The sequence below is a fragment of the Petromyzon marinus genome, unplaced genomic scaffold, assembly GCF_048934315.1.
Source record: "Petromyzon marinus isolate PM22_M1 ecotype Great Lakes invasive population unplaced genomic scaffold, UKy_Petmar_22M1.pri1.0 PM_G_Scaffold_10, whole genome shotgun sequence".
Classification (NCBI taxonomy): Eukaryota; Metazoa; Chordata; class Hyperoartia; order Petromyzontiformes; family Petromyzontidae; genus Petromyzon; species Petromyzon marinus.
The window spans coordinates 2,242,222-2,255,173 of record NW_027422651.1 but is presented as its reverse complement, the minus strand read 5'-3'; the positions used below and the strand labels follow the sequence as shown (position 1 = coordinate 2,255,173).

Genomic DNA, 12,952 nt, shown 5'->3' with positions numbered 1-12,952 from the left:
CAGGTTGACACAGTAGGGGGCACAGGTGGTGCATCAGCCAGTCATCTCAGTCAGTCGACCCGTGGCACCTGGGTCTGTCCCGTGACCTCCTGCCAGCGGGCGTTCGACACTTCACGTGGCCTCAGGGTGCACATAGCCTGGCACAAGCGTCGTGGTGACGTCACCGCCACTTAGTGGCGAATGGCGGTTGTTGTTGTTGTTGTCTGAGTGTGTGTGTGTCAGTTTGTGTGTCAGTGTGTGTGTGTCAGTGTGTCAGTGTGTGTCTGAGTGACTGAGTGTCTGAGTGAGTGACTGAGTGACTGTCTGAGTGATGACTGAGTGTCTGAGTACGTGTCTGAGTGACTGAGTGTCTAAGTGAGTGACTGAGTGACTGAGTGAGTGACTGAGTGTCTGAGTACGTGTCTGAGTGACTGAGTGTCTGAGTGACTGAGTGTCTGAGTGAGTGTCTGAGTGAGTGACTGAGTGAGTGACTGTCTGAGTGAGTGTTTGAGTAAGTGTCTGAGTGAGTGACTGAGTGAGTGACTGAGTGTCTGAGTGAGTGTCTGAGTGAGTGGCTGAGTGACTGAGTGAGTGACTGAGTGTCTGAGTGAGTGACTGAGTGTCTGACTGAGTGTCTGAGTGAGTGACTGAGTGAGTGACTGACTGAGTGACTGAGTGTCCGAGCGAGTGAGCCACTCCCAACGCCCTCACCCGCTGCCCTGGAGTCTCCTCACCCTCCTCCTCACCACCCTACACCTCACCACCCAGCCCCTCCTCACCACCCTACACCTCACCACCCAGCCCCTCCTCACCACCCTACACCTCACCACCCAGCCCCTCCTCACCACCCTACACCTCACCACCCAGCCCCTCCTCACCACCCTACACCTCATCTCCTCCTCCTCCTCACCCTGCATCTCCCCTCCAGCTGGGGTATCTCAGCCATGATGTCGTCTATCTGCTTGAGAATCCGGCACTCCTCCATCCTCTTGAGACTCGCCACCCTCTCCTCCTCCTCCTCCTCCTCCATCTCGTCGCCCGACTTGCAGTCGCCATCATCGGCTGCACTGCGTGATCTCCGTAGTCCCCTCCTCCTCCTCCTCCTCCTCGTCCTCTTCTTCTTCCTCCTCCTCCTCCTCGTCTTCCTCTCCTCCTCCTCGTTCTCCTCCTCGTTGTCCGCCACCTCCCCATCGTCTTGTGCTCTGTCAATGCTCGGCTGCAGGCGACTGACGCAAAACTTCAGCAACAGCCTGCGGACGCCCCCGTAGACTCCACCACCTCCTCCTCCTCCTCGTCCCTCCGCTCCTTCACCTCGTTACCCTCCACCACCTCCTCCTCCTCCTCGTCCCTCCGCTCCTTCACCTCGTCACCCTCCACCACCTCGTCCGGCGATGAAGACGACGACGACGACGATGCGTCCGAGAACGACCAACAGCTGGACGACGATGACGACGCTCTCTGCTGCCGGTATTGTTGCTGAATTTGTTTCCGTCGCTGCCGCTGCTTCTCCAACGCGCGACCCCGGCGCCTCCCGGTGGGCGGTGGCGGCGGCTCAGCCAGCGGCTGCGGAATCAGCGACAAGAAGTGGAACGTCGCCCCATGCGGGGCCGAGCGCCGCTTGCCCGCGACCGCCGCCGCCGCCAGCGGCGGCGGAGGAGAAGGAGGCGGAGGAGGCTTAGGAGGCGGAGGAGCGCGGCAGGTAGAGGAGCCCGAGCAGGGATCGGGATTCGGTCCCGCCGGGCAATCCGCCGCCGCCGCCTCCCGCCGCTTGCTTAGCGGCGACTGCCCGGTCAAAACCTCCTCCTCCTCTTCCTCCTCCGCCTTCATCGCCGCCTCGGCCTCCTCTTCCCCTCCTTCTCCTCTCGCTCCGCCTCCTCCTCCTCCTCCGCCCCTCCTGCTGCTCGCCCTCCTGCCCACGCCCTGCCACCAAAAGTCGAAGTGTCTCTTCCACGCCACACGCGGTCCAAACGCGGCCTCCCTGCGTCTCTCCGCCTCCTCCGCCTCCTCCTCGCCCGCTGCCTCGTCAGCGCCAAGCGCCGGCCCCGACTCTCCGCCGCCGTCTCCGCGCTCCGGGGCGACCCTCGGGCCGATTCCCGGCGTCGGCGTCGTCCAGGCGCCGCCACTGCCGCCGCCGCTGCCACGGAAGCTCTCCTGGGGGGGCGCTGCCGCCGCCGGAGTCTCCCGGCAGCGGCGCCCCCCCTCGAGAGCCCGGAATGTCATGGGGCGACGAAGATGACGGTCGCGGCGGGGAGGCCCCGGCGCGGGCCCCGGCCCCCTGGCGTCGTCATCGTGGAGCGGGCGAGCGACCTTGAAGGGCGCCGCGTGGGACTCGGCTCCTCCTCCTCCGGCGTCGTCCGCGGAGCGCTTGGGCACCCGGATGGGCCAGGAGGAGCGAGCCCTCACGGAGGGGGCGGCCGTGGCCATGGCCGGGGCCCGGGCCGGGGGAGGCCGTCTGGGAGGCCACTGGTGAGGGGGGAGGGCCGGAGGAGAGGGAGGAGACGCGGGATCAGATTCCAGCATTCAGCACGCAAACGTCCTGGTAGTGGTGGTGGTATTGGTGGTAGCGGTGGTGGTCAGTGATTGTAGTGATGTTGGTAATGGTGGTGGTGATGGTAGTGATTGTAGTGTACGGTAGTAGTGGTGGTGGTGGTATTGGTGGTAGTGATGGTAGTGTATGGTAGTAGTGGTGGTGGTGGTGGTGGAAGTGGCGGTAGAAGTGGTGGTGGTGATGGTGCTAGTGGCGGTGGTAGTAGTGGTGGTGTAATGGTGGTGGTAGTGTTGCTGGTAGTAGTGGTGGTAATGGTGGTGGTAGTGATGGTAGTGTATGGTAGTAGTGGTGGTAATGGTGGAAGTGGTGGAAGTGGTGGTGGTGCTAGTGGTGGTGGTAGTAGTGGTGGTGTAATGGTGGTGGTAGTGTTGGTGGTAGTAGTGGTGGTAATGGTGGTGGTGTCCGGCAAAACAACCCCCTACCTCCTTGTGGTGCCGGACGGGCAATGCTGCCGTGGGCAGTGCCGGGGGGGAGGGCCAATTCGGATTGGCCTTTCCCCTCATGGCGTTTGTAACCACCACAGTGGCTAAGTGGGAGCTCTGGACAGGTGTGAAGGGCTGGAAACCCCTCCACCTCCAATTAATTACCACTAAACCACGACCACAACATTTTATAAATAAGCTTGTGCCGGAGGCCCCGGGGGGACAGGCGTCTATGACGTCTCCTGACCAAACCCCATTTGGCGGAGCCAGGAGACTGAATCCTTCCTCTCGGGGCTCCTCCAAAAACAACAAAAAAAACACTACGTGTGGCCACGTGGAATGTTCGAATGCTCACTGCGGAGGAGAGGCTGCCACTCCTCTGTCAAGAGCTGGACCGGTACCGCCTGGATCTCTGTGGTAATAAGGAGGTCCTGTGGACCGGCTCTGGCTCCTGCCACCATGAGGGGTGGACAGTCCTCTATACGGGGCAGGAGACTGCCAAACAACAGGGTGTGGCTCTTTTTCTGAATAAAAGAATGAAGGGCTGTGGGAGCGTGGTGATGAGGTGTGGGAAGCTGTAAGCTCCAGGCTACTTTGGGCTCGCCTTCCCATCAACCACAGGCGAGGAGTGGTGGTCATGGTAACTTATGCCCCCACCAAAGACGAACATCCGTGGAGGGATGCAAGCAAGGCCAATGAGTCAAATGCCTTCTATGACCTCCTGTCACAGGTGCTGGCTAAAGTGGCCCCTCGGGATAGTCATCTTGTTGGGTGACTTCAATGCCCAAGTTAGTCATGATGCTGGCACCTGGTCTGGAGTAATTGGAAGGCATCGGGCAGATCAGCTCAATAACAACGGCAGGAGGCTGCTAAATTTTTGTGCAGCCCATGGGCTTGTAATTACCAACACACTGTTCCGGCATCGGAGCATCCACACCACATCATGGATGCATGCCGGGTCCAAGCAAGAACATCTGCTGGACTACATAGTGACTGAACAGCGAATGCGAGCCCATGTCCTTGACACCAGGACCGACCGCGGAGCTGATCTGCCCACTGACCATCGACTTGTCATCTGTAAGATGCACCTGCAATTCTTCCACTCCGGTGGTGGGTGTACACCCAGGACCCCATTCAAACCCTTAGTGGCATGGTCTCAGCTAGCTGATGAAAGTTACAAACGAGAATTTCATCATCGCTTGCGGCTGGGATTGGCATCGTCTCCCACTCCTCTTGATGTCGAGGGGAAATGGGCGAGGTTTAGGACTGTAGCTCATGTAGTTGCAATGGCTGCTTTGGGTACACGGTCCAGACCTCCCCAGAGACCCTGGCTGACAAGAGGAGGTGTTCAAGCTGGCTGAGAAAAATCGACAGGCCCACTCTCATTGGCTACAGCGTCCCACGTCGGAGAATGAGGCTTACCGCAGCCTTCGCTCGGAGGTTCGGGGAGCCGTGAGGCGCTGCAAGGATGGGTGGTGGTCGCGGGTTGCTGAGGAGATGGAGTCTGCCTCAGTGGCCCGCGATCACAAATCTCTATTTAACTCCATCAAAAAAGTAACCTGCAGCGCCACACCTATTACCGTCATTAGGGGAAAGAACGGTGATCCAATATCCGACCCCGAGGAACAGGTTTGCAGATTTTCTGAGCATTCCTGAGGTCCTAGTAAAGGGGAAATCCCTCAGCCAGGAAAACGTGGGACAAAGTGGGGATGACCCTGCTGAGGTTGCGGTGCCTCAAATATTGGAGGAAGTCACCCACTGTGATGGGCTGGCTGAGGTGCCATCCGTTGACGACAGCAAGTTGGCACAGTAGGGGGCACAGGTGGTGCATCAGCCAGTCGTCTCAGTCAGTCGACCCGTGGCACCTGGGTCTGCCCCGTGACCTCCTGCCAGCGGGCGTTCGACATTTCACGTGGCCTCAAGGTGCACATGGCCTGGCACAAGTGTCGTGGTGACGTCACCGCCACTTGGTGGCGAACTGCGGTTGTTGTTGACAGTGGAGCTGCTGGTAGTATATTTGGAGTGTGAGTGTCTCTCGCCTCGTGGTCACGTGGATTTGTTTCTGGTTCCTCCGGTTTCCCCCCCTCCAGATTTAGAATTAACATCACGCATTTAAAATATTTAACTGCAATACATTTCCACACGATGAAGTCACTTTGTGTTGAGCTTTCATTTGTGATGGGCAGGTCGCTTGTGACATTAAAGACTATCAGTACACAGTACACATTAAAGACTATCAGTACACTCACCATACTTAATAACCATTACTACAGTCTACATTATAGACTGTCAGTACACTCACCATACTTAATAACCATTACTACAGTCTACATTATAGACTGCCAGTACACTCACCATACTTAATAACCATTACAACAGTCTACATTATAGACTGTCAGTACACTCATTCAGCTTAATAACCATTACTACAGTCTACATTATAGGCTGTCAGTACACTCACCATACTTAATAACCAGGCTACAGTCTACATTATAGACTGTCAGTACACTCACCATACTAATAACCAGGCTACAGTCTACATTATAGACTGCCAGTACACTCACCATACTTAATAACCATTACTACAGTCTACATTATAGACTGTCAGTACACTCATTCAGCTTAATAACCATTACTACAGTCTACATTATAGACTGTCAGTACACTCACCATACTTAATAACCAGGCTACAGTCTACATTATAGACTGTCAGTACAGTCACCATACTTAATAACCATTACTACAGTCTACATTATAGACTGTCAGTACACTCACCCAGCTGAATAACCAGGCTACAGTCTACATTCTAGACTGTCAGTACACTCACCATACTTAATAACCATTACTACAGTCTACATTGTAGACTGTCAGTACACTCACCATACTTAATAACTATTACTACAGTCTACATTATAGACTGTCAGTACACTCACCATTCTTAATAACCAGGCTACAGTCTACATTATAGACTGTCAGTACACTCACCCAGCTAAATAACCAGGCTACAGTCTACATTATAGACTGTCAGTACACTCACTCAGGTTAATAACCATTACTACAGTCTACATTATAGACTGTAAGTAAACTCACCATACTTAATAACCATTACTAGTCTACATTATAGACTGTCAGTACACTCACCCAGCTGAATAACCAGGCTACAGTCTACATTATAGACTGTCAGTACACTCACTCAGGTTAATAACCATTACTACAGTCTACATTATAGACTGTAAGTAAACTCACCATACTTAATAACCATTACTAGTCTACATTATAGACTGTCAGTACACTCACCATAATAAATAACCATTACTACAGTCTACATTATAGACTGTCAGTACACTCACCCAGCTGAATAACCAGGCTACAGTCTACATTATAGACTGTCAGTACACTCACTCAGGTTAATAACCATTACTACAGTCTACATTATAGACTGTAAGTAAACTCACCATACTTAATAACCATTACTAGTCTACATTATAGACTGTCAGTACACTCACCATAATAAATAACCATTACTACAGTCTACATTATAGACTGTCAGTACACTCAGCTTAATAACCAGGCTACAGTCTACATTATAGACTGTCAGTAAACTCACCATACTTAATAACCAGGCTACAGTCTACATTATAGACTGTCAGTACACTCACCATACTTAATAACCATTACTACAGCCTACATTATAGACTGTCAGTACACTCACTCAGCTTAATAACCATTACTACAGTCTACATTATAGACTGTCAGTACACTCACCATACTTAATAACCAGGCTACAGTCTACATTATAGACTGTCAGTACACTCACCATACTTAATAACCATTACTACAGTCTACATTATAGACTGTCAGTACACTCACCCAGCTGAATAACCAGGCTACAGTCTACATTCTAGACTGTCAGTACACTCACCATACTTAATAACCATTACTACAGTCTACATTATAGACTGTCAGTACACTCACCATACTTAATAACCAGGCTACAGTCTACATTATAGACTGTCAGTACACTCACCCAGCTGAATAACCAGGCTACAGTCTACATTATAGACTGTCAGTACACTCACTCAGCTTAATAACCATTACTACAGTCTACATTATAGACTGTCAGTACACTCACTCAGGTTAATAACCATTACTAGTCTACATTATAGACTGTCAGTACACTCACCAAGGTTAAGAACCAGGCTACAGTCTACATTATAGACTGTCAGTACACTCACTCAGGTTAATAACCATTACTACAGTCTACATTATAGACTGTCAGTACACTCACCATACTTAATAACCATTACTACAGTCTACATTATAGACTGTCAGTACACTCACCATAATAAATAACCATTACTACAGTCTACATTATAGACTGTCAGTACACTCAGCTTAATAACCAGGCTACAGTCTACATTATAGACTGTCAGTACACTCACTCAGCTTAATAACCATTACTACAGTCTACATTATAGACTGTCAGTACACTCACCATACTTAATAACCATTACTACAGTCTACATTATAGACTGTCTACATTATAGACTGTCAGTACACTCACCATACTTAATAACCATTACTACAGTCTACATTATAGACTGTCAGTACACTCACCATACTTAATAACCATTACTACAGTCTACATTATAGACTGTCAGTACACTCACCATACTTAATAACCATTACTACAGTCTACATTATAGACTGTCAGTACACTCACCATACTTAATAACCATTACTACAGTCTACATTATAGACTGTCAGTAAACTCACTCAGGTTAATAACCATTACTACAGTCTACATTATAGACTGTCAGTACACTCACCATACTTAACCATTACTACAGTCTACATTATAGACTGTCAGTACACTCACCATACTTAATAACCATTACTACAGTCTACATTATAGACTGTCAGTACACTCACCATACTTAATAACCATTACTACAGTCTACATTATAGACTGTCAGTAAACTCACTCACCATACTTAATAACCATTACTACAGTCTACATTATAGACTGTCAGTACACTCACCATACTTAATAACCATTACTACAGTCTACATTATAGACTGTCAGTACACTCACCATACTTAATAACCAGGCTACAGTTTACATTATAGACTGTCATTACACTCACCATACTTAATAACCAGGCTACAGTCTACATTATAGACTCTCAGTACACTCACCATACTTAATAACCATTACTACAGTCTACATTATAAACTGTCAGTACACTCACCATACTTAATAACCATTACTACAGTCTACATTATAGACTGTCAGTACACTCACCATACTTAACCATTACTACAGTCTACATTATAGACTGTCAGTAAACTCACTCACCATACTTAACCATTACTACAGTCTACATTATAAACTGTCAGTACACTCACCATACTTAATAATCATTACTACAGTCTACATTATAGACTGTCAGTACACTCACCATACTTAATAACCAGGCTACAGTTTACATTATAGACTGTCATTACACTCACCATACTTAATAACCAGGCTACAGTCTACATTATAGACTCTCAGTACACTCACCATACTTAATAACCATTACTACAGTCTACATTATAAACTGTCAGTACACTCACTCAGCTTAATAACCATTACTACAGTCTACATTATAGACTGTCAGTACACTCACCATACTTAATAACCAGGCTACAGTCTACATTATAGACTGTTAGTACACTCACCATACTTAATAACCATTACCACAGTCTACATTATAGACTGTCAGTACACTCACCATACTTAATAACCATTACTACAGTCTACATTATAGACTGTCAGTACACTCACCATACTTAATAACCAGGCTACAGTCTACATTATAGACTGTTAGTACACTCACCATACTTAATAACCATTACTACAGTCTACATTGTAGACTGTCAGTACACTCACCATACTTAATAACCATTACTACAGTCTACATTATAGACTGTCAGTACACTCTGGTTAATAACCATTACTACAGTCTACATTCGTGTAGGAACAACCACAAAGCACACAGATGTAGTTTTATATCACTCCCATTGTTTCCCTCCACGATGTCTCCTTTAAGCAATAAATTACTCGCGGGGTGTAAAGAAAACAGTCATCTCGACGAATACTGGCACATCTTATGCCCCTCACGAGGTAAACTATTCACAAATTAAATCGTTTGTATTTTGTCAATGACCATAGCCTCAGCACTGCCCCATAGACTCAGCACTGTCCCATAGACTCAACACTGTGCCATAGACTCAGCACTGTCCCATAGACTCAACACTGCCCCATAGACTCAACACTGCCCCATAGACTCAGCACTGCCCCATAGACTCAGCACTGTCCATAGACTCAACACTGCACCATAGACTCAGCACTGCCCCATAGACTCAGCACTGTCCCATAGACTCAGCACTGCACCATAGACTCAACACTGCCCATAGACTCAGCACTGTCCCATAGACTCAGCACTGCCCCATAGACTCAGCACTGCCCCATATACTCAGCACTGCCCCATAGACTCAGCACTGCCCCATAGACTCAGCACTGCCCCATAGACTCAGCACTGCCCCATAGACTCAGCACTGCACCATAGACTCAACACTGCCCCATAGACTCAGCACTGCCCATAGACTCAACACTGCCCCATAGACTCAACACTGCACCATAGACTCAGCACTGCCCCATAGACTCAGCACTGCCCATAGACTCAACACTGCCCCATAGACTCAACACTGCACCATAGACTCAACACTGCCCCATAGACTCAGCACTGTCCCATAGACTCAACACTGTGCCATAGACTCAGCACTGTCCCATAGACTCAACACTGCCCCATAGACTCAACACTGCCCCATAGACTCAGCACTGCCCCATAGACTCAGCACTGTCCATAGACTCAACACTGCACCATAGACTCAGCACTGCCCCATAGACTCAGCACTGTCCCATAGACTCAGCACTGCACCATAGACTCAACACTGCCCATAGACTCAGCACTGTCCCATAGACTCAGCACTGCCCCATAGACTCAGCACTGCCCCATATACTCAGCACTGCCCCATAGACTCAGCACTGCCCCATAGACTCAGCACTGCCCCATAGACTCAGCACTGCCCCATAGACTCAGCACTGCACCATAGACTCAACACTGCCCCATAGACTCAGCACTGCCCATAGACTCAACACTGCCCCATAGACTCAACACTGCACCATAGACTCAGCACTGCCCCATAGACTCAGCACTGCCCATAGACTCAACACTGCCCCATAGACTCAACACTGCACCATAGACTCAACACTGCCCCATAGACTCAGCACTGCCCCATAGACTCAGCACTGCCCATAGACTCAACACTGCCCCATAGATTCAGCACCGCCCCATAGACCCAACACTGCCCATAAATTCAACAGTGCATATTTAAACTATCTGCGAATCACGGGCTGGACATTTGAGGCCACTTTTTACCTCACGTTTTCCCTCACGAGAGGCGATCTCGCACCCCTGGGGGGTCGTCATCGTCGTTAATTTCTGCTCCGAAATAAAAAAAATTCAAATACGCACCTCACGACTCTCAAAATGGCGCCTGGCCGAGGAGGAGCCTCAAAAATTTTGCGGGAAAAAAAAATCCCGCGTCACGTGGCTAGGGAGGAACCAAATCTGATTGGCTCCAAGTCGCCGCTTGGACCAATCAGAGAGCTCCAAGCACCTCGCCTCACAGCAGCTCCGCTCCTGCACTGACAGATCACTGCAGAAGGTCTCTCGTCTGTAGTTGAATAGTGTAATAGTGTGTGTATCTGTGTGTATGTGTGTGTATGTGTGTCTCTGTGTGTGTGTATCTGTGTGTGTATCTGTGTGTGTGTATGTATGTATGTCAATGACTTGGCCACTGAACTGGATAATTCCAGGGTAAATCTTTTTGCAGATGACACGATACTGATTACTGCTGGCCGCTCTCCGGATGACGTGATTGCTAAGCTCCAGGGTGATTTCAACAAACTACAACATCAGCTAGTTTCTCTTAAACTAGTCCTGAATACCTCCAAAACCAAGGTGCTATGCTTCTCTCCGGGACTAAAGCAGGAAGTTATTTTTCCCCAATTACATTCCTTGAATAATTATCAAATAGAGCATGTTAATATCTATAAGTATCTTGGGGTCATCCTGGATTCAAAACTTAGTTTTGAAGATCACATTGATTATATTGGTAAAAAGACACAAATAAAAATTGGTTTTCTGTATCGACACAAGCACTGCTTCCCCCCAATGTTCCGTTTGGAATTGATAAAAGCTACCATACTGCCTCTACTTGACTACTGTGACATCGTGTATAAATCAGCCCAAAGTACTGTACTGAAGAAGCTTGATTCCATCTATCACTCGGCCTTAAGATTTACATTGAACTGCCCATATAGGACTCACCACTGTGATCTCTACATTGGGTCAAACTTAACATCTCTTAATGTTCGACAGCTTGTGCACCAGATCTTATTTATTCACGATGTACTTACAAAAAAATCTGCAGACTACCTACTGGATCTCCTCTCTGTTTCAAAGAACAAATTTGACCTCAGGTCTTCGCTCATTTACCAGCTTCACATTCCCTATTGCCGTGCAAAAACCGGAGGAAGGGCCTTTGCTATTGATGCCCCCAGGGTCTGGAATGCTATTGCCAATAAACTGCAACTTGAATCACTACCTATGAGATCAAAACTGCTCTAGAGGAGTTGTACACCCCTAGCTGCCACTGCTATTCAGTGGCCTAAAATATGGCTCTAGATTTTGGTGTTATAATTTATTTATGTAGTTTATTGTTAAAAATTCGGTCACAGTCCCTATGATCACTGTTACATTGCATGTATGGCTTTTATTTTGGTGATTTCGAAAACGTTTTTTTTTTGGCCATGTTTTTGTTTATTGTAGTACGGAATTAGACTGATGTCCTTAATCTTAGTTGTCTTGTGGTTGTTGTTGTTATTTTGACTTGCATCCCACTGGGATTTTTTGCACACAGCGTTGGTGTACGGTGCTATTTCAGGAATATTTTTTTATGTTTTTTTCCCTGGATTTTCTGTTTGCACAGTCACATAATCACTTTAAGATGTTTTCTTGTTCATGTTTTTTTGTTTGTTGTGGTTGCACCCGATTCAAGAGCCGAATGGCTCACAGGGCTATACCAAGTAAATTAAACTATGAGCTACGACCTCCTGTAGACCAGGCGAGGTTTTTCAAATTTCCCGCGCTTTTTGTGACTCCGGGTCACGTGGCCCCGGCTGCCTCCCCCCACCCTCGCGCCCTCGGCAGCGCCTCTCAGTCCCTGAAGGCCACCGCGAGGTTGTTTTGTTAACAAAGTAAATAATCTCCTCATCGTGTACATGTACACACGTGTGTATAGAGAGAGAGTGAGTCACGAGTGATAGATAATTAATAATTAAGCTGAAGTTAGTCGTCCAAGTGGGAACGTGAAGAGTTTGCGGTGTTGGTTTTGGTGACGGTTTGTTTTTGGCGGGAAAAGTGGAAACGGCTGCGCTGGGGGCTCGCGTGAGTAAACTTTTAATTAAACACAACTCTTAAATTACTCGCCTAATGTTTATTTTATCATCGTAATATACACGGCGTTTAATATTTGCGCAGGTTGAGCACGTTTAGGGCAACGGGGGGAGCGGTGGCACAATGGTTAGCACGCATTGACCAGAGTGGTGAAGTATGGTCAGTACACATTGACCAGCGTGGTGAAGTATGGTCAGTACACATTGACCAGCGTGGTGAAGTATGGTCAGTACACATTGACCAGCGTGGTGAAGTATGGTCAGTCCGCATTGACCAGCGTGGTGAAGTATGGTCAGGTCGCATTGACCAGCGTGGTGAAGTATGGTCAATACACATTGACCAGGGTGGTGAAGTATGGTCAGTCCACATTGACCAGCGTGGTGAAGTATGGTCAGTCCACATTGACCAGGGTGGTGAAGTATGGTCAGTCCACA

At 48.5% G+C, this 12,952-nt stretch overlaps 1 protein-coding gene across 1 annotated transcript; it reads right to left on the bottom strand.

The window, feature by feature from the left end:
• Positions 1 to 878: 878 nt before the first annotated feature.
• On the bottom strand, positions 879 to 10,552 carry LOC142908646 (uncharacterized). Its single transcript, XM_076059406.1, has 2 exons — positions 10,437 to 10,552; positions 879 to 2,442 (listed from the first exon to the last, which is right to left on the bottom strand). The coding sequence occupies exons 1-2, from the start codon at positions 10,485 to 10,487 to the stop codon at positions 1,219 to 1,221; spliced, it is 1,275 nt and encodes a 424-aa protein (XP_075915521.1). The 5' UTR covers positions 10,488 to 10,552; the 3' UTR covers positions 879 to 1,218.
• Positions 10,553 to 12,952: the final 2,400 nt, after the last annotated feature.